We start from the raw sequence: 19,991 nt of genomic DNA, 5'->3' as shown, positions 1-19,991 counted from the left end.
AAAAAAAAAAAAAAAAAAAAAAAAAAAATCTCTGTTAGGGAAAAGGTAGGAGATGCACCCCTAAATGCTACCGTGGTTTTGTCTGGGCAATGAGGGATGCCCACACCCTACTCGCCCACTGCCCACTCCCCAGTTCTTCCTTCCCTGTGTTCATCTGCAGCCTCTTTGCAGGATGTTGTGGGTGCAAAGAAAGACATGCATTCCAAAAGAGAAACACAAAAGAGAGGAGGGAGGGAGGGAGGGAGGGAGGGAGGGAAGGGAAGGAGTCTAGTTTGTTTCTGGCTCCCTTGAGCCCGGAGAACTCCCCTTCAATTGCATGGGGGGAATGAGCCAACAGCAAAAGAAAGGTGCCTCGTGGCAAAAGGAGAGGGTGGGTCAAAGGCAGCCTCTGGCATAAATTACATGCTCCATATATGTGATATTTCCTTAGAGAAGCACTCTTTAAAAATAAAACTGGGAAATAAGCTTAATGTCCCAGGAACGGGTAAGGTCATTGTGGCCCAGTGACTCACCAACCAATTACACAGCCATTCAAGATGATGCTTTCGAGTGATGATGCAACGTGGAAACGTTTATACAAAATAGGGAAAACGAACAAAGAAAAATGCCAAGTTTGCATGTGGTCCTCCACATTGCCATAAATCCCACAGGTGCTAGCAGATAAAGCCAGAGGGGACCGGGGGGACATGGGAAGGAGGGATGAAAGGAGGAAGTCCTTATGTGTTTCTTGATAAATAATGATGTCAATAATGAATAGATTTGTGTTAAAAAAAAAAAAGTGTGGTCAACAAGGAATGTCTGAGAAGCTGTCACAGACCAGAGGAAGCTAAAAAAATGTTATGACCAAGAAATATGAGATTCTAGAGAGGATCCTAGAACAGAAAAAGGACAGTAGGGAAAACTAGAGAAATCCTGTAATTAATAGAAATGTGGCAACATCGGTCCATTAACTGCGACTAGCGTACCATGACTTCCAAGATGCTAATGGCAGAGGACATTGGCGAGGGATACATGGGAAGCTCTGAACTATCTTTGCAAATTGTCCATCAGTCTAAACCTATTCTAATTTTTTAAAACGATTTTTTGGAAGTGTGGTGGCGTTTCAGGATTTTTCCAAACCCAGGATGTTTCAGAGCTTAGGGTCACTGTGCACGTCGGGGGTGCTGCTGGATGCTGGATGTAAGTGGATTCTTTGAGGGCCCTGGCGGGGGCGGGGGGCTTTGTGCTGGGGGTGGGTGCAGATGTGCCCACATGGGGCAGCTCGCCCAGGTGCTGAATGGGGGCGCGAAGTGGTGGGAACCCAGCTGAGAAGCAAAACTCAAAGGGCTGAGAAGGACTGAGAAACCCAATCACCCATTCATTGGTTAAACATGCCTGTGTCTCTGCTCTGTGCTCCCGACCAGGCCCAGGGCCAGCACTGCCTCTGAACGGGTGGAAGATTACAGATTATGGTTCTGAGTGGTGAGAGCCACGGGGAGCACCAGACAAGGCCGGGATGGAAAGGCCCCTCCGAGGCAGTGAGGCCTAAGGCTGAAGGGATAGGTTCACACAGTCATGGGGTCAGAGCAGGGCTCTGGAACCAGCTGCCTGTCCCGAGTCCAGCTCTGGCTCTGGCTGGGAGGGGGTGCCCACTTTTATAGGATTTTCACCTCTGTAAACGAAGTGGCTGAAACGGCAAGGAGTTTTACAAGGAAGGAGTCAGAGCACTGCCTGGCACTGAATTAGCGGCTCTACATAGAAGCAGAGCAGATGGAGACGGGCACTGGGGGGGCCAGGGAGGTGTTCTGGAAGCCCCAGCATGTTCTAGACCGGAGCCGGTGGGTTGGTTTGCCCAGGCAGAGGTGGGGCTGCGGGGGGGGGGGGGGGCAGCCTCATGGGGGGGACAGGCGGAGATCAAGGTGTCTCAGAGGCAAGTCGGGGGCTCGGGGAGGTGGTGCAAGGGGTGGGGTGGCCCAGGAAATGAGGGGTGAGGGGTGAGTCAGAGAGGAGAAACGATGGGGTCGGGTGGACAGCAGGCCAGAAAGTGAGGTCAAACCCGTGATTATCTGGCCCAGGCAGCATTCTCGGCAACCCCCTACCACGAGTAGAGCTAGATTTGAGGCAGTAGATCCAGGTTTGAGCCCTGGGTCTGCCCCTCACCAGCACTATGGGCCTGGCCGGTCACTACCCTACTCTGGGTCTCAGTTTTCCCTTCTGAAAAATGGGGCTATGGGTTCCTATAGGGGGTGGTGGAGAGGAAACCAGGGCAATGGAGGCGAGGGGTGCTGGCAGACAGCAGGAGCCCAGGCAGTGCGGTGGACGGGGCTCACCTGGAAGGGTCGATCACCTTGTAGACAACCCCACGGGCCGCTGTGGCACTCGGCACACCTGTCGACATGAAGTACAGCTCCCCTTGGACAAGAAACCAGGCAAGGAGTGAGAACACTACTTGGAATATGGTCCCGGCCAGGACCCTGTCCCCTGCCCTCCTTACCCGTCCTGGCCAGCTCCCCTCAGCCTCTGGAAAGGGACCCCAACCTCAAGGAGGTCTGCGAAGCCCTTCAGTGCCCAGAGCTGAAACCAGAAGCTGAGAAAGGCAACAGTGTCCCCAGCTGCCGGCTGCTCTGCCTGGACCTAGCCATGTTCTTGCCTCCTCCTGGAGACCCAGCCCCACCCTCGTCTCTGTCTGGCCTCATGCCCGGTGCACACCCCTCTGGGCACGAGTGAGGGTCCACAGTCCAGCTCCCCAGCAACCGCTGTTCCTGGAACTCAGGAAGGCCTGCTGCCCCCGAGCCCACCCATGCAGGACGCATGGGGGCTGGAGGCCCAGACACAGCCCATGCGTGATGTGATGGCTCAGCCATGCTAACACCTCTTTCTCTGCAAGACAGTGAAGAGTTCTCACAAAGACGGGGCCGTCCCTGAGGAGAGCCTAAGACAAGCAGAGAGCTGCGAACTCGGAGGAAGGCATCTTTGTGGGGATGGATGCAGTCAAGGAGGGCTGCCTGGGGGTGGGGCCAGAGAGTCAAGGCCCGGGAAACCCAGGGATCTCAGGAAAGGCAAAGACAGTTGGCGGGCCGACTTGGGTAACTGGGGTAGACCCAGCTGCGGTGGGAGCAGGGGCCCAGGGAGGGCAGGGTGCTGAGTGCTCAGTGACCTCTGACTCCCCTCTGGGAGCACCAGCCCTGCTTTGGTGGGGGGCTGGGGGCGGTTAATAGGTCTCCAAGGGGATGCAAACATACCCCAGCAAGACAGCCCCTGCTGGAGAACCCAGAGACACAGGCATGAATTTGCTATGCAGTCTTGGGCTGTCACTTCCCTCTCTGGGCCTCTTTCTGGAGAGAAGCCTCCGGGAGCCACTGTCCCCTCCTGGGCTGTGCAGCCCTCACACCTACTCTCCAGCCCTGTGGAGTGACCCAAGACTCCCGCATGGGCTGCTACCTCAGCCTGGAACGCCCTTCTCCAGGGCCTGCCTTTGGCTGACCAAGCTGAAGCTTAGGGCCCTGCTCTGGGAGGCCTCTGGGCGGCAGGTCCAGTGCGGTACCCCCAGCCCCACCTCCGTAAAGTGACAGGCTTACACCAGGCCCACTCCTTGGCCCGTCAGTCTCGTCTGCTGGGAACAATGGCCCCCAACGCCATGCACAGGCAGGGAGCCTCCCCGTCCCCCACCCAGCACTACCCAGCCCTACCCAGGCCACACCATCCTCTTCTCTGCGGTGTAGACTGTCCCCGGAGGTCAGCGGGCCAGCAGAGGTCCTTGTTTTGCAGTTTGCAAGTGTCAGAAGAACAACTGGAGAGCCAGAGCCGGTGGCTGGGGGAGGTTTGTTTGTGTTGGACCCCAGGGCTCTGTGCCTTCCAGGGGCTGCCTGCCCAAGCTCACTAGCACGCTGTCCCTGGGCCATGTGCTGTCCCTGGGCCGATTTCGAGGAGGCTCCTCCTGGCTAAGGTTACTTGATGTCATTCAGAGGGCTGAACAAGGGCCCCTTGGGAACTGCACTTTCCAGGCCCTGCCCCTGGGGCACCTCCTTCCAAAACACATTAACCCCCTATTGACCGAAAGAAAGGGCTTTCAAAGCCCAGTGGGCTTGGGAGGGCAGTGGGGGCTGGGGCTGCCCTTTTGAAAATTTAGATTGTGATGGGTGTCATCCAACAAAGGTTTCCCAGACTTAGGCCTGGGGGCTCTGGGCACTGGGCCCTGCAGGGGATACCCCTCCAAAGGCCCCTGGGTGGGCGTTGCCTAGCAACCCTGCCAAACATCCCCCAGGCCCCACTGGGGGCCCCTCGGCTTTTGTCCAGGGACAATCGGGGCCAAGGACAAAGGCAGGGGCTGGAGCAGGATCCAGTCTCCACGGCCCTTCATCTTCTCTCCTCCCTCCCTGTTCCTTGCATCGAAAATACAAGAGCCTGAATGGGAACCCACTAATAAGAAGGTGGTGTCTACCCCCTTTCTGAAGATCATGTGGCTTAATTTTATAGGCCAGATTTCTTGGCCATCAGGCGCCCAGGGTAGTAAAGGTCTGGGACACACTCTTCCCCCACCAGCCTGCATTTCCACCCCTTCCTGGTCTGCTCACTCCACAGCCCAGAAGCAGGTCTGCAGGAAGTGGGGGTGGGGACTGTGCTCCCACCTTCCAGATGAGGAGACAGAAGCCCAGGCTGGTGAGGACCGACACCCAAGCGAGGTCTCGGGCTGCTGCCCACTTGCTTCCCGGCCAGAAGGCCTGAGACTCCATCTTGGGATTCCACCCAGGTCAGAGGACCCACGGGGCAGGGGAACAGTCCCAGGCATGTGGCCCGGAACGAGAGGCCTTGGGGCCTCAGGAGTGCTCACCAGCCTCATCCTCAGCAAAGGAGATGATATAAGGGTAGTAGTTGTTAATGAGGCCCGGGAACGCACAGGTCTGGCCTCGACCCATGCAGATCTCGCTGTACCGCCACTGGCCTGTCTCCACGTTCTCTCGGAGGGACATCAGACGACTGCAAAGAAGCAGGAGCTGCGTGGTCATGCCTGGCAGGGTGCCCAGGGGAGCCCCACCCACAGTCCATCCATGCACCCACTCACTCATGTATTATTCATGAACCAGGACCCTACAGCATTTGTAGGATCCTGTGTGTAAAGTAAGCGTGCAGGGCCCCTTGTTCCAAAAGTACTAAGGATTTCAAGGCAGTGAGAGCTGAACATGAAACCAAGTGCGGACCCTTCGGAACACGGGGTCCTGGCAAACGCACAGGCGGCAACCCACAGGGTGGGCTCTCAACACTGCCCCGTAGTCTAATGGTCAGGATCTGCTGCTCTCATAAAGCTGGCCCAGCCCGCAGCCTTTCCCGGGTACCTCCTCTGCACCAGAGAAGGGCGGGGGAAGGTGACCAGCTTGTCCCCTACTCGGTCAGCTCAGCCCCAGCTGCTGACCCATGGGAGGTGGTCAGGAGCCGAGGAATTCTCCAGGGCTGGTGACCAGAAGTCCGGGCAGACTCTGGAGCAGCCTCCACTCCCGCATGAGATTGAGCTCGGGCATCTTCAGAATATGCCCATCTTGCCCTTAATTCCCTTCTTCTCCCGTCAGTCACCGGACCCTGCTTGGACATACCCTCCTCTGGGAAGCCCTCCTGACTGCCCCTGCACTAGGCGCCCCCAACACCGAGCACAAGCTCTCTGAGGCTGGACTGGAATGGATCAAGCATGGGTCTGTCTCCCTGACTTGGGCGCAAGGTGCTTTCAGCTCTGTTGCCCTGACTGTGGCACAAAGCCGGACCCAGCAGAAGGGCTTGGGAAAAGCTAGCAAGATTAGTTGAATCTCTGTGGTCAGGAGGCTTCAGCGCTCCTGGGGGACAGCAGGAGGGGGAAAGAGAATCAGGCACAGAAAGAGAGGCTTTGGGGCACCCGGCTGGCTCAGTGAGTGGAACATGTGACTCTTGATCTTGTGAGTTCAAGCCTCATATTGGATGTAGAGATTACTTAAAAAAATAAAATCTTAAGAAAAAATAAAAATAAAAGAGGGCTCCTGGGTGGCTCAGTCAGTTAAGCATCTGCCTTTGGCTCAGGTTGTGATCCCAGGGGTCCCAAGATCAAAGCCCGCATCAGGATCCCTGCTCGGTGGGGAGTCTGCTTCTCCTCCTCCCTCTGCTTGCCACTCCCCCTACTTGTGTGCTCTCTGTCAAATGAATAAATAAAAAAAGAGAGAGAGAGAGAGAGAGAGAGAGAGAGAGAGAGACTTCATCTAGACCCATTTCCAGATGGAAAAGCTGAGCGGGAGAGGCCCTAAGGGAAGAGGCCCCAGCACCCAGAGGCTCAGGTCAGGCTTCTCCCTCGGCCCCAGCTGGCCATGTGGAGGCCACAAACCAATCTCACACCAGCAGCCTGCAAGAGATGGGAATTATCTGGCTAGCCTCGAGCTTCCATATCTCCTTGTTTTTACTCCTGGGGAACCCTGTTCAGGTGTCCTCATGTGGAGAGGCTAGGGTGGGAATAATTTTTTTTTTAAATTTTGCTTTTTCTTTGAGTAGGCTCCACGCCCAGTGTGGGGCTTGAACTCACAACCCTGAGATGAAGGGTCTCCTGCTCTACCACCTGAGCCAGCCGGGCACCCCAGGTAGGAATAACTATGAGCCACCAGATACTGAGCGCAAACTAGATTCCAAGTGGTGTATGTGTCTTAACTGACTCAGTCCTCCAACCCTAGGAAGCAAGTACTGTTATCATCTCCCTTTTACAGATGAGGACACGGAAGCACAGAGAGGTGATGTAACTGACTCAAGGTCACACAGCCACTAAGTGGGCCAGGATCAGACGCAGCAATCTCAGATACATTTTTTTTTTAAGATTTTATTTTTAAGTCATCTCTACCCCCAACCTGAGGTTTGAACTTATGACCCAGATCAAAAGTCACATACTCTACTGACTGAGCCAGTCGGGCACCCCATGAACTTAAAAAGAAAGAAAGGAACAAGGAAGGAAGGAAGGAAGGAAGGAAGGGAGAGAGGGAGGGAGGAAGGGAAAAAAAAATCTTTACTTGGAGCACCTGGCTGGCTCAGCAAGGCACCAGGGACCCCCACAGTCAGCCCCTGGCTGGAGCCCTAGCTCCCCCTCCCCAGCAGAATGACCTCTCCAGACTCTTCTAGAGGAATTCTCCCCAGAAACCCAGTCAATCCGTGAAATGAGAGGCAGGTCCTGGCTTCTGGGGAAACCAGGTGGCCCAGAGTCTGTTGAGGAAGTTGTTCCTGTTGCCCCCACCTTCCACCTCTGCCCTCCCTGCCCCCCAGCACTGCTGTCAGGCTTGGAACCCATGGCTGTCCGGTGGGAGGGGAAGACCAAGGGGTCTGCACGTCAACAAGCATCCCGTCTGTGGTTGGGAGTCGAGCCTTCATGGCGCTGCTTGAGGCAGCCAGCAAGGCTCGGGAAGACTATCCGGAGACAGGGGGCGGGTTAGGCTGCTTCCTGAGATGTGACTCCCGACTTCCTCCCAGAGGAGGAGACCTGCTTGGCTCCCGCTCGGAGGTCCCGGTCAGAGGGCAGCGACCACGTGCCCCCTGCGGGCGCACACAGCGCACCTGTACCCTGCTTTGTATAGCAAGCCAGCTGCAGAAGCTGCTTGGCCCCGGAGCCCACGAGCCACTTACCCACTCATAAAATCGCCGAAAATGTAGAGGCCGTTCAGGTTGGGGTACTCACAGCCCCGGTACACATAGCCTCCCGTGACAGACTTGCCCAGTTTGTGCGGATAGGCGAAAATCGGCAGGATGTCATCTGCAGAGAGGGGAGAAGCTGGGATGAGCTTGCGGGGCAGCCCCTCCCCCACAATGAGCTTGGTAGGTGGTCTGAGTCTAGAGGGACAAGAGGAGGTGAGGTCACTGGGAGGGCTGGAGCTGGGGTACATGGAGTCAGGAAGGAGGAAGGTGCTTAGGGCTTGGGTAGGGTGGGGAAGAGAGAACATGGGTTTGCAGGGATGGGGTGGGTAGGGAGAGCCAGGAGCAGCCCCGCAGCGCTGGGGAGGCAGGGAGAGGCGAGGGGAGATCCAGGATGGGGGCGCACCAGGTCCCAAGGCAGGCACTGGCGCACACCCCATGGCATGGGGTATGAGCGTCTCCAGGGGCGCGGGGCGGTCTCGATGCGCCACGAGGGCGCAAGGGGCACAAGGGAGGCGCTGAGCACAGCCATGGGAGGGGGGGGATGCAGAGCCGGGGAGGTGGGCCCCCGGGGGCGCGGTCACCGAGGGAGGCGTTGGCGCAGAGCTTGCGGTCGTAACACTCGAAGCCTTCGCGGGCGCGCCAGCCGTAGTTGCCGCCGCGCTCCACCAGGTCCACCTCCTCGAACTTGTTCTGGCCCACGTCTCCGCAGAAGAGGCGCCCACGGCCCGCGCCTGTCGCGGGGTCGCCGCGATCGAACGAGCAGCGCCACATGTTGCGCACGCCCAGGGCGTAGACCTCGGGCCGCGCGGCGGGGTCGCCCACGAACGGGTTGTCGCGCGGGATGCGGTAGAGGGGGCCGCGCTCGTTGTGGTCCACGTCTATACGCAGCACCTTGCCCAGCAGCGCCGACCTGCGGGCCAGGGGGGACAAGGCGCAGCTCGGGCTCAGCCAGCGCCAGGGTTCACCCCACGGCACCGGGGGCAGCCCACGGAAGGTGCTGGGCCAGGTCAAGGCCAGCCTAGGCTGTGGTGCCAGAGACCCTGGTTCAAGTCCTCCCTAGCTGCTTACCAGCTGGGTACCCGCATTCATGCATGCATTCATTCATTCATTCAGCATTTCTGGGGCACCGTCTCATGTGCCAAGCAGCGGGAAGCGTTGGACATACTTACCCTCTACTGTCCCATCTCATCCTCACCACCAACCTTTTAGGTCAGTGGGTACCACTGTGATGCCCTCTTAGAGATGGGGCAGCTGAGCTCAGAAAGGTCACATAACGTGCCCTGTTGTCACACGGCTAGTAAAGAGTGGGCTGGGATCCGGCGCACACAGCGGGACCACAGAAACCCAGGCTCGTGGCCACAACACTCTTTCCAACTTCCCCATGCCTGTCTCCTCGCTGCCATGTTAGCGTGCTCCCTTTCCCTCCTGTCTTCTTACAGGGTTGTCCCAGGGAGTGAAAACACTCCCCCAAGACTCAGATGTACAGTTTTCTTCCAACATTCAAGACAGTGACCTGAATGTGAAAGGGGCTCATTCAGTGTTTGGTGAGTGAATGGCTGTAATCGAAGTCAAGTGCAGAAGTACAGGGCAGGGCTCAGGGACAGGGAGAGAAAATGCTCCAGATCTCAGCAGGAAATGGGAGGCTGGGGTCCTTACTTTCTCTCTCACCATCGAGGACATGAGGGGGCAGAACGACCCCATGTCAGACAGACAGACAGGCCTCAGCAGCCCTTCACCCCGCATGCCACACCCACCACCCCTACCTCAGAGATGAGGCCACCCAGGCTGCAGAGGGGGACAACTTGCCACTCCCCCATGCAGCTCTGGGCTGGTTGGGCCACTTCCATGGCACCAGGCAACATCAGTTTCTGGGGCCCCAAGAGGGAGGAGAGCTCTCTAGAGCACCTCCTTATCACCAGGCTCTTGTCTTCGCTGTGAGCACTCTAGTGCCCCCCCCATCCCCGCCCTGCCCCACTGCTTTTCCGGCAGGACTGAGCAGTGTGCATTGCTGTGTACCCTCATTCCAGCCCAGTGTCCACACCCAAGCCTCTGGCTCACCATCAGACATCTCAGCAGTGCCTTCTTTAACCCTGGAAGAGGCTCCCACCCAGGAATCCCCCATGGTTAATCCCCCATTTGTGGTCTCTTATGACTTGCTCTGAGGAGCCCCCCGATGCACTCCGGCCCGCTGGGCATGAAGCTTCCGATCCCACCCTGAGCCCCCACGCCGCACAGCCAGCTTCATAATGCAAGTGGGCAAAACTCATAGCAGCAAAATAATGTTTTAAGTTCCGTCCAATTATCCCCAAATCCTTAATTTCTATTTTCCCCACTACATCGCTAAACACATCCCAAACATGAGAAGGCTGCAGGGATTCTTACACTGTCACGTATGAAAGCGCACGTCACGGACTGCGAACACTTTAATTACTGTAATCAACAGCACCCTCGCTATTTTTACTTTCTGGGCTAAGGAAGGTTTTGTCATTTTTGCTAAGAGAATGGAAGAGGCTGCCCTAGATATCCTCATCGACAGCGTGTGTGTGTGTGTGTGTGTGTGTGTGTGTGTGTGTGTGTGGAGGAGGAGACCAGCAGGCCGTCTGCTCAAGCCAAGAAGTACAACAGCAAGCCTGTGCCTCAGTTTCCCATATAGCCCTGCTCTGACCAGCTCACACTCCCCATTTGGTCTGGGAAGGCTCCCTTTCCTTCCTCTGATTCGAGCAGGGCTGGGCTGACTTCCCAGAGGCTCTCTGATGTCCCTTATCAGGCATCCGTGACAAGTGGGTTCTATGCCTGCCCCTCACAAACACGATCACCTTTACTGCTCATGACAAGCCTCCCCCTGGAGATTATATTCTTCCCTCTAACTGATGAGTGGAAGTGACTTGATGGGGGTTCCCCACTGGCTAGCTGCAGACTGAGCTGGGACCCCAAGCCCTTTCTACTTACTGCCCTATGCTGCGTGGTTGAGGAAGGAAGTCCCCCTGCAGAAGAGTATATAAACCAACCCACTGGCCAGCCAAAAGCAGAACATACTTGTTTTGGGCATTCCCGAACTTCCCAAAGGGGTCTCCGGCCATCCCGCCGTCACCAGTAAAGATGTAGAGGTACCCATCGTCCCCGAACAGCAGCTGGCCCCCGTTGTGGTTCGAGGCTGGTTCTTTGATCTCCAGGATTATCCTAAAAGAAGACAGGCCACCCCCACCAAACAAACAAACAAAAAAACACCAACCTCAGCCAAAAACACAAAACAAGATCACACCAATAAAACCTCTCTCTTGGATGCCATTTTGCCGTTGAAAAGACTTTTCATATATTTTGTAGCAGGGGATTTTTGTAAGGGTCTAGTAGGCTGGGCAGGGATAATTCACTCCATTGTGCTAAGGAGGAACCAGAGGCTCAGAGAGGTTGAGCAACTTGTCCAAGGTCACACAGCCCATAGGTAGCAGGGCTGGGACTAGAACTCAGTTCTGCCTACTGTTCCCCACTTCTACCTCCCCAGTGCCCAAGTCACTGGCACAAAAGGTTTCTTCTTAATCATAGCTACCTGCCTACCAGCCACATAAGATGAGCACTTTCTACACACACCTGTCATTCGTTGTGTACTGTAATTTCTAAGGAGGTGGGCTGCACGGGGTGAGTTGTGCTCAGTTACACACTCAACCCCTTAGGGATCTCCTTTACTGCCATGGCCTTCTGCTACATGGCCAGCCAGCTGGCTTCTGGTTAGGGTTCCAGTGGAGAGTGGAAGGGCAAGAAGACAGGAGAAGTCACACTTTGCTGGCTTCTGGCACTGTCTCCAGAAGTGGTGGTTGCAGGAATGGGAACAGTGGCTTGCAAAGGGGGACTCTTGGGTTCCACCCAGACATCTTGGTACCAGGAGCAGCAAACTTAGCAACACAAAGACCTTTTCTGTTCTGTTCCCCCGGGTTCTTGCAATTACTAATCTTCAGGTAACTTTGACCTTCCCCTTTTCCTTCTCCAGATCCTCCCAATTCCTTTGTAGCCAAATCCCTGTTTGCTTAGGTTTTCCAGGATAGATCACTGACTTAACTAATCTCTTATTAATACAGAGAAGAAAAACCAAGGCACAGGAAGGTCAAGTAACTTGAACCCACGACTTAAGGGCTCCAGAACCAAGACTGGAAAACTTTCCATCGAGGCCAATCCACATCACTTGGGGGGTGAAACAGAGCCCCAGACACCAAGTCCTCCCTGGAAAGGACAGCTCAGACTGTGAGACATCCACCTACCATGAGGATCCCAGCCCTGGGAACGAGGACTGACAGCTGACTTGGGCAAGGGTGACCACTTGGTCTTAGCCCCTCCATGAGCCCCTACCTCTCCCTGTGTGAGTCAAGTTCGAGGCTTGTACTTGACAGGTCCCCAGAGGACCCTCACTGAACACTCACTCGGAAATAGACTCCTCTCTATACTGTGTGTCCCACCTTCTGTTTTTACCAGGAATCCTTTTTTAAAAGTTACCAATGAAGCACATCCATTCTGTCCCTTTGTCTCTCGGTGCGAGCCATGTGATAACTTGGTATCTCTTGGAGAACGGGTTGTATAGTCTCGTATCAGATAATGAGAATTATGCTTTCTCCTTTCACTCTGGCTGTCAGGATGTTCACAGTCAAAATTAACACTGCATGACAAGACCTACGTTAGCCTTCATGCCAGCCAGCCTATTTGATTCCTTCTCCTTTTTATACTTTCAGTGTCAAGATTTTACAGTTTTATTAAATTCCAATGTGCCACTATTTGCCTTTTTGCCTCAGATCAGTCCTGTTTGGCCCCTACCTGCTCTCTAAGTCAAAGACTCAGATCCTGCAAACTACATTTCCCATGCTCCTTTGCTGGCTGGCCTGCAGCTAGGGACAGCCAATGGAAGGCACTGGCAGGAGACTGGAAGGTGGGAGGAAGGGAGAACCCAGGGTATTTCTCCCCATCGCGTGCTCTCTCTCTCTGCTGGGCAAGCCTTGGCTGCAGCTGCACTTCCTCCCTGGCCCCTGCCCAGACCCACTGTGGTTCCAGCTGCCCCGAGTGCCCCCCGCTCTGGGGTTCTAGCAACCCCACCTTCTCACCTTGACCCTCCAGCCCGAGAGGTGGAGACAGCTTCCTCCAGTTGGGAAATTCAGGCTTACCTTACTTCCTCCCCAGGTTGCTCTTTCATTTTTAATGCCTGAGGAGCTAATTCCCAGTATCCAGTCCTGCCTGTTGACCTACTACTTGGATTTATTTTCCCGTTGGACCCAGACTGATGCAAACGCCCTTCATGGGTGGTTTTGAAAACAGTGGGGGGTACAGATAATACACAGAGAGCGTGCTCATGTTGAGAGGGCTGAATACAACTGCTGGGGTAGGGGGCAGAGGGTCCGGGGGAGGAGAAGTGGAAGGTGCGGTTCAGGAGACAGACACACCCGGATTCCAGCTCTGAAGCTTCCCAGTTGTGTGGCCTGGCCGGTCATTTCACCTCTCCAAGCCTCCACTTCCTCACCTGGGAAATGGGGAGCCTACTGCTACCCTCATCAGGCGCTAAGAGAATCGAATGAAACAAACCACCCGCAGTGGCTGATCCAGAAATCTGGACGTGATCCTGGGGTGCCGAGCCCAAAACACGGGCTCAGCCCCCCTCACTGAGTGTGATGGAGGATTTAAGATGGGTGCAGGCCCACCCCGTGCATACCAGGGCCCGCCAGCCCAATCCCAGCCCTGCCCCACCCGGCGGGGCCCCTCCAGGGAAAGCACCTCTCCGAGCCGTGGTCCACGGTGTTCATGTCGTCCGCGGAGACCCGGAACTCGCTGATGCGGATCCACTCGTCGAAGCCAAACCCCACTGAGTAGTAGACGTAGAGCTTGCCATTGTGCCAGAAGCTGGGGTGGAGGGCTATGCCCAGGAAGCCCCGCTCGTCGCCCTCCCAGGGCGAGGTGAGCACCGCCCGGCTGATGTTCAGGAAGGGCTTCTCCAGCCGCGAGCGGTCGGGCAGGTAGGCCCACACCAGCCCCACCTGCTCGGCCACGAAGAAGCGGTGGGTGCCGTCCTGTGCGTGCACCATGGCCACGGGGTTGCGCAGCCCGTTGGCCACCTCCTCCAGGCACAGCTGCAGGCAGCCCTTGGCGTCGGCCACCACGCGGCCCAGGTTGGAGTTGAGGTTGTCGTTGACCAGCAGGTGGGGGAAGCAGTAGTCCACGTCGTCCAGCGACAGGTAGCGGCAGAACTTGGCCCGGTTGCCCTCCAGGGCCCAGAGCTCTCGGTCAGGCGACAGGTAGCGGAACAGGCCCCGACACGTCTGCCACATGTCCAGACAGTAGTCCTCGCAGAGCCCGGGCACGGTGCGCAGGGGCGTGGACGGGTCCTCAGCATCGTAGAGGTGGGCCGCGTATGGCGAGCATTCCTGCAGGGACAGGGCCATCCCCGGGATGCTGTGGGCAGGTGCATACCAGCTGGATGACCGCTGGCCGGGTACCCACCTGCTAGAGCCTCAGGCTGCCGGCCTGTAAAGTGGGGACAACGCCATCTGTCTAGCAACACGGGAATTCTCCTCACTGGCTGCAACTCTCACCCTCCTGTCCCCTTATCATCTTCCTCTTGCCTTATTGCTTCTGTCGGCATGAGCAGCCACAACCGTTACTATTCCCGCTAGCAGCAGCAGCTGACCTCGAGCCCCTACTGGGCGGGCGCCAGAAAGGGTCTGCGACAGTTTTACATACGATGCCCCAGCCCTATATCGACATAACTTACTCCCCACTCAAGGGACAGCTCCTCGGAGAGCACACATCCCCCACCCCAACTACCTCCTAGCCTCCGACTCTGCTTAACCCCCCCTCAAAAAACCCCAAACCAAAAACCTTACCAGGACTCGGTATCATAATAAAAATTAATGTGTCTGAGTGTTTACTGTCTATCTTCCTTGGAACCTAAATCCTACGAGGGCAGGTGTTTTGCCTGTCTGGTCACTGTGTGTCCCAGAACCTCACAGCGCCTAGCACATAGCGGGGCCAGAGTGAGTGCTTAGGGCGTGTGCTGGGTACTAACTTACCTGACCTGCCCTAGACAGTGAATGGTGCTCCTACCTCCGTTACTCAACCTTCACAAAGGCCCATGAAGGGAAGAGTGCTGCAGACGGGGGACCGAGGCACAAGTCCCCCCGCCCCCCCCAGTGTCATTCAGTGCCATTTGGTCAGCGTGGAGGGGTAGGGATTTGGTCTGGGATCAGCCCTGCCCTCCCTAGCACTGTGGAGTCTGGCTTGTGGCAAGCTGGTAACACCCCGGCCCACATGTCCCCACCCCCCACCCTGGCCCCAGCCCTTTCTTCCTCCCTTGCTCAGAAATCTCAGGTGGGGTCTTGAGCTGTCCTCTGCTCTGGGGGCAGATGGAGCAGCCGCCCTCGGCCTCCCTGGCCCCTGCTGAAGGTTCCCCCACTGATGAGACACTGGGGGCCCCACTCAGTACCCATGTGGGCACGATCTGGAATACGGAGCGTTCATGCCTCCTGGGGCAAAACTTTGAGCCCTGGGAGGAGGGAGCTAATGGATAAAGTGTTCTGCCCTCCTTCCTGTCCAGCAGATGGTCCTGATTCACTGTGGGGATGGCTTCTTGGAACCACGCTCCCCCTCTACTGGTGGGGCCAGGCTGGGTTCCAGCAGGAGGCCTCCAGGGACAGGAGGGGGCAGACTGCCCTCTGGCGTGTGTGTTCAGGCCCTGGGCCAAGGGTGACGCCCCCCCTTTCAACGACTGTGGTCACACCACGGCCTTGTCCTCCCGGCACCTTAGTGCTACTGTGAGGCTGAGGGCCACTTGGCGATAGTCAGCCACTGTCCCGGGCCCAGACGCGGAGACCACGTTTCCCATGTCACCCTTTACTGACGAGGTCGCTACGCAGTACCATCTCCCTCACAGCCCCCTGGAGCCTCCCACATGTCCGGCCAGCAGCTCTGGGGGGGCTAGGAAGGGTCGGCATGCACACATGCCTCACTTAATATTTGCAAGGTAAGGTCACTGCGACTCCCATTCTATAGATGAGGAACTGAGGCTCTAGGAAGGCCCTGTGCCAAGAAGTGGTCACACGAGGGCTCACACCCAGCCGTCATGACGCCCGGACCGCTGCTCTCCCCAGATTAGTCAGCAGTGTTCCTTTAGCAAGTGTTGACCGGACACGGACTATGTGCCAGACGCCGTCCTCAGCCCCAGAGATACGACAGGACTAGAAGAGACTTCTAGAAGCCAGTCTGAGTGCCCTCCACTGGTCAAAGCCCAGCCCAGAGCTAGAGAGGGAGCACAGAGGGCCTCCAGGGACAGCCACGCTGGAATTTGAGCCTCCACGCACCCAACATTGGGCCTGGCAAGCCCTTACTCGTGGCCTGTGTACTCTTACTTACACACAATGCAAACGTGGTCCTGAGACCCGAGCAATCCAAAAGCAGGACAGGACAGGGGAGTGTCATGATCGCTGCTGGCAAGGATGATCAGTGGAAGAGGCAGGAGAAACCCCAAGAAAAACTGATACAGCATCACACTGCTCAGTCGCCTGGGCCATTCAGTGCGGAAGCAAACAGCCTGCCACCCAGAAACGGCCACTGTGGGCTTGGTGACATCCGTGACTCACGGCCCTGAGTCCCAAAAATTTCTAACGTCTACACCTGCTCCTTAGGAAGGCTGAGACTTTGCACACAGTGTTCTCTTGGGAGGATATTTCCTCCTCTCCCATTTCCACATCTGGCAAACTCCTATTCATGACTCCAGGCCTAACTGAGGAGCCTTCTCTGACTCCCCCCACCCTCTCCCAGGACTCCCACCCCTGGCCCTATTGCATGCTCTCCCAGCTCTCTGTCCGTACCTCAGACACAACATCATCAGAATGTAACTGTGGCTTGCGGGGTGAACTTTCCACTTGTGCTGGCACTTCACCATGGCGAGAGATGACTCAGCCAGTCTGCCTGCCTAGGACTTGATTATCTCTTGGTATGTCTATCTGCCCCACAGACTATGAGACCACCCAGGGCAGGGGTCCCAGCACACAGTGGGGCTCCAAGAAAACAGGCAATATGAGAGAGTTATTAAGGGAAGGGCTTTGGAGTTAGAGTGTACTGCAGACTGAGTTTACTACTCCCTGTGTGACCTTGGGCAAGTTCCTTAACCTCTCTGGGCCTGTGTCGTCGTCATCTGTAAAAGGGGAAAGGAATTCCAACCTCATGGGCGCCTGGGTGGCTCAGTGGGTTGAGCTGCTGCCTTCGGCTCAGGTCGTGGTCTCAGGGTCCTGGGATCGAGTCCCGCATCGGGCTCTCTGCTCAGCAGGGAGCCTGCTTCCCTCTCTCTCTCTGCCTGCCTCTCTATCTACTTGTGATCTCTCTCTGTCAAATAAATAAATAAAATCTAAAAAAAAAACAAAAAAAAAACAAAAGGAATTCCAACCTCATAGCTGTTGGGAGGAATAAATGAGATGATGCATATGTTGTTCAGTAAATGCTCAAACTAGATGAACTCTCAATGTTTCCTCTTCCAGGAAGGCTTCCCTGACTTTTCCAAGGAAAGTACAGCCTTTGTCCCAATGCCCCACAGTGTTCGGTCACTCTTGGGAAGGCTTTTATGTGTTCTGATAAGATCGGTGTGTCTGCCTCCCGACTTGAACAAGGGGACTTCTGAGGCCGGGCTTGTGACCTGCCAACTGCCTCTGGGCCCAGGACGCAGCACAGGGCCAGGTCCTAACAGGCTCTGGGGAAACGTCGGTCCAGTACACGTGCCTACAGGGCATGTTCCACATAGATTTCCATCAGAAACCAGACTCGGATGACTTCTGGTTCCGCAGAGAGGCAAGCTCAGTTATCCAGGAAGGTCGTGGTGTGCACAATACGAACCTGGGGGCCATATGTCCCAAGCTGCCTTTTCTCCTCTTGATGACACAGGCATTGGCTGGATAGGGGCGAAGCCCTCAGAAAGAGTCTGAAGGGGCCACGAGGGACAGTCGCCCTCCAGCTAAGGAGCCATTCCGGGGGCCTGAAGGAGTTGCAGGGGCCTGATGGGGGTAGACTCTGGAGCGGACTGTGGGAGCGAGCATGTTTCCATGGGATCCCGCCTCCCTACGGCAGATGCGAATGCTTCAATGCTGACATTGACTGAACCTTGTAAATAAGGCCTGTGGCCACCTCCCAGGGTGGAAATCAAGAGGTGATGAATCCAGACAGGGCCTTGGCTCACAGGCAGCATGGGCCTCCCCCCAGCACTCTCCTGCCCTCCCTTGATGCCCTGCCAGAGAAACTGTGATCCAACCTCCACTCCCGTCCAAGTTCACTCCAGACGTGAGGTCACTCTCAGAGACGCCTGGGGTAAAGGGCTAGTGGCCATTCCACCACTGATTGCCCAAGGCCAAGCCCTGCTGGGAACATTCTCAAGGAAACAGGGGAGCCTCCTGTAGGGGGTGTAGAAGGACTGACCCTTCCCTTCCTCCTCTTAGGACCCACCCACCTGATTTGCCCTGCTGAGCCTAGCCTAGGTGCCCAAATGTGGTGCGGCTACATGAACCAGCTTATGACCACAGTGGGGAAGGGCCGGGTTCCAAGGCGCCCCCAGGCTAGTGAGGGAGACAGATGCTTGACCAGACCATTCTGGCTCCCCTGAGATGCCCAGCACTGGGACTTTGCACTCTGGCGCTCCCCAGGGCTCCCTTCCTCATCCACTCCCAAACCCTCTTATTTCTGACCCAGATGGCCCACTCACATGGCACCAAGTGTGGGCCAAGTGCCCACCATAGCCATGCCTGAGCTGTGTGACCACTGAGCAAGTTCCTGTCTCTCTGGGCTTTCTCTGAATCAGCCTCTGGGCCCCACTGTGTCCCTGCCTAGGGCTGAGAAGCCAGCGGAGTCCAAAGAGGCACTAGAGAAATCCTACCAGAATCCTCCACTGAGCCCTGAGTATGTGCCCTTTAGTCTGTGTGGCAACTCCGAGGGACGGCTAGGAGTGCCCCCATTTTAAAGATGATGCAATGATGTGCCGTGGTGACCTGCCCAGGGCCGCAGAGCCAGGAAGCAGCAGGACCAGGATCAACCCAGTAAGTCTGACTCCCAGCCTGCCCTCCTGCCCTTCCCCCGGCTGGCGGCAGGCTGTCAGCTAGGCTACCCTGTAAGACCCTTCCACCCAGGTCTCACTGCCTGGACAGTGGGCCAAGGTCAGCCTAAGGGCTTTCCGGCCTCGACTCCATTTCCCCAGGGATTCTGGTCAGTCACTCCAGAATCAGACCCATGCAGGAGGAAAAGGAACAGCCAGAGCACAGTCCTGTGGGGCGGAAGCAGGGGCTCTGCCCTCAGAGGGGATGGGACAGAGAGGTTACACCAAAGGGATGTCACTCAGGTGGTCAGAAACGATGAGAGCCCCTCTGCCTGGTGGGGGCGCTCCCAGAGAGGGTATAGCAGGAACCTCGGTGGGGGCGGGAAGGGCCAGAGGCATAAGCCCGGCTCACCCAGGGTGTGAGCACCCCTTAGTAGGTCCAGGAAGGGGGCGGGGGCTCTGAGATGGTGTCCTCAGGGCAGGGGAGGGACCCTCACTGGGAGCAGTGTCCCCTCTACCCCTCCACAAACCCAAGTCTAGCACATCACCCCGCTCCCTGCTGCCCGCAGGACCAGACTGCTCCCGCCTCCCCTGGGGCAGTGGGTGGCGGGGAGCACTGAGAGGGACAAAGCCTTCCCATAAGGGCGGGGCTTCTGGAGGCCGGGACACTGAGGGGCTGACTTCAGGAGATCCCGGAACAGAGGGGACCCCCAAACTCCAAGGGAGCGATGACATCGGTGTGTCAGGCCCTCTTGCTTCCCAAGGGGAAACTGAGGCCGGGAGAAGGCCTAAGTCACGAAACTAATGAATGGCAAAGTCCGGCTCCCCGCCCCGCGCGGATGACCCCGCCCGGGGCCCGCGGGTCCAAAGCCCGCCGCCCGCCCTCTATCGCCGCCCGGCGGGGGCTGTCCCCGCAGCCCTCCCGCCCGGCCACCGAGGCCCCGACGCGCGCCCGCTCACCTGGCACAGCAGGTCGAGCGCGTAGCCGGCGCACGCGGCCCACTCGGCGGCGTCCACGCGCGCCGCCAGGGCTCCGAAGCGGCCGGCCAGCGCCGCGTCCTGCTCGGGGGTGCAGCAGCCGAAGGCCGAGTACTGCGCGCAGAAGCGCAGCGGCTGCGGCGGCCGGAAGGGCGGCCTGAAGTCCAGGCACTGCGGGTGCGCCGCCGCCCCGAGCACCCGCAGCGCCAGCAGGGCCAGCAGCGCCCCCGGCCCGGCCCGGCCGCCCGCCATTGCCGCCGCCGCCGCCGCCGCCGCCGCCGCCCCGCTCCGCCCCGACCCGGCCGGGCCCGCGGAGGAGGAGGAGGAGGAGGCGGCGGGGGGCGGGCGTCCCGGCCCCGCGCGTCCC

At 57.3% G+C, this 19,991-nt stretch overlaps 1 protein-coding gene across 1 annotated transcript in view; it reads right to left on the bottom strand.

The window, feature by feature from the left end:
- The window catches only part of LOC111148593 (HHIP like 1), a 24,705-nt gene extending 4,829 nt beyond the window's left edge, over window positions 1–19,876 (bottom strand). The window contains exons 1-7 of the mRNA XM_022505292.1: window positions 19,607–19,876; window positions 13,354–14,000; window positions 10,642–10,785; window positions 8,187–8,515; window positions 7,597–7,723; window positions 4,811–4,956; window positions 2,310–2,391 (exon numbers count right to left, since the gene is read on the bottom strand). Coding sequence (XP_022361000.1) covers window positions 2,310–2,391; window positions 4,811–4,956; window positions 7,597–7,723; window positions 8,187–8,515; window positions 10,642–10,785; window positions 13,354–14,000; window positions 19,607–19,876 — 1,745 coding nt within the window. The remainder of the gene's footprint in view (window positions 1–2,309; window positions 2,392–4,810; window positions 4,957–7,596; window positions 7,724–8,186; window positions 8,516–10,641; window positions 10,786–13,353; window positions 14,001–19,606) is intronic.
- Window positions 19,877–19,991: the final 115 nt, after the last annotated feature.

The sequence above is a fragment of the Enhydra lutris genome, unplaced genomic scaffold, assembly GCF_002288905.1.
Source record: "Enhydra lutris kenyoni isolate GAN:26980312 unplaced genomic scaffold, ASM228890v2 scaffoldscaffold20, whole genome shotgun sequence".
Classification (NCBI taxonomy): domain Eukaryota; kingdom Metazoa; phylum Chordata; class Mammalia; order Carnivora; family Mustelidae; genus Enhydra; species Enhydra lutris.
The sequence above is the reverse complement of the archived record's forward strand: the minus strand, read 5'-3'. Positions and strand labels throughout refer to the sequence as shown.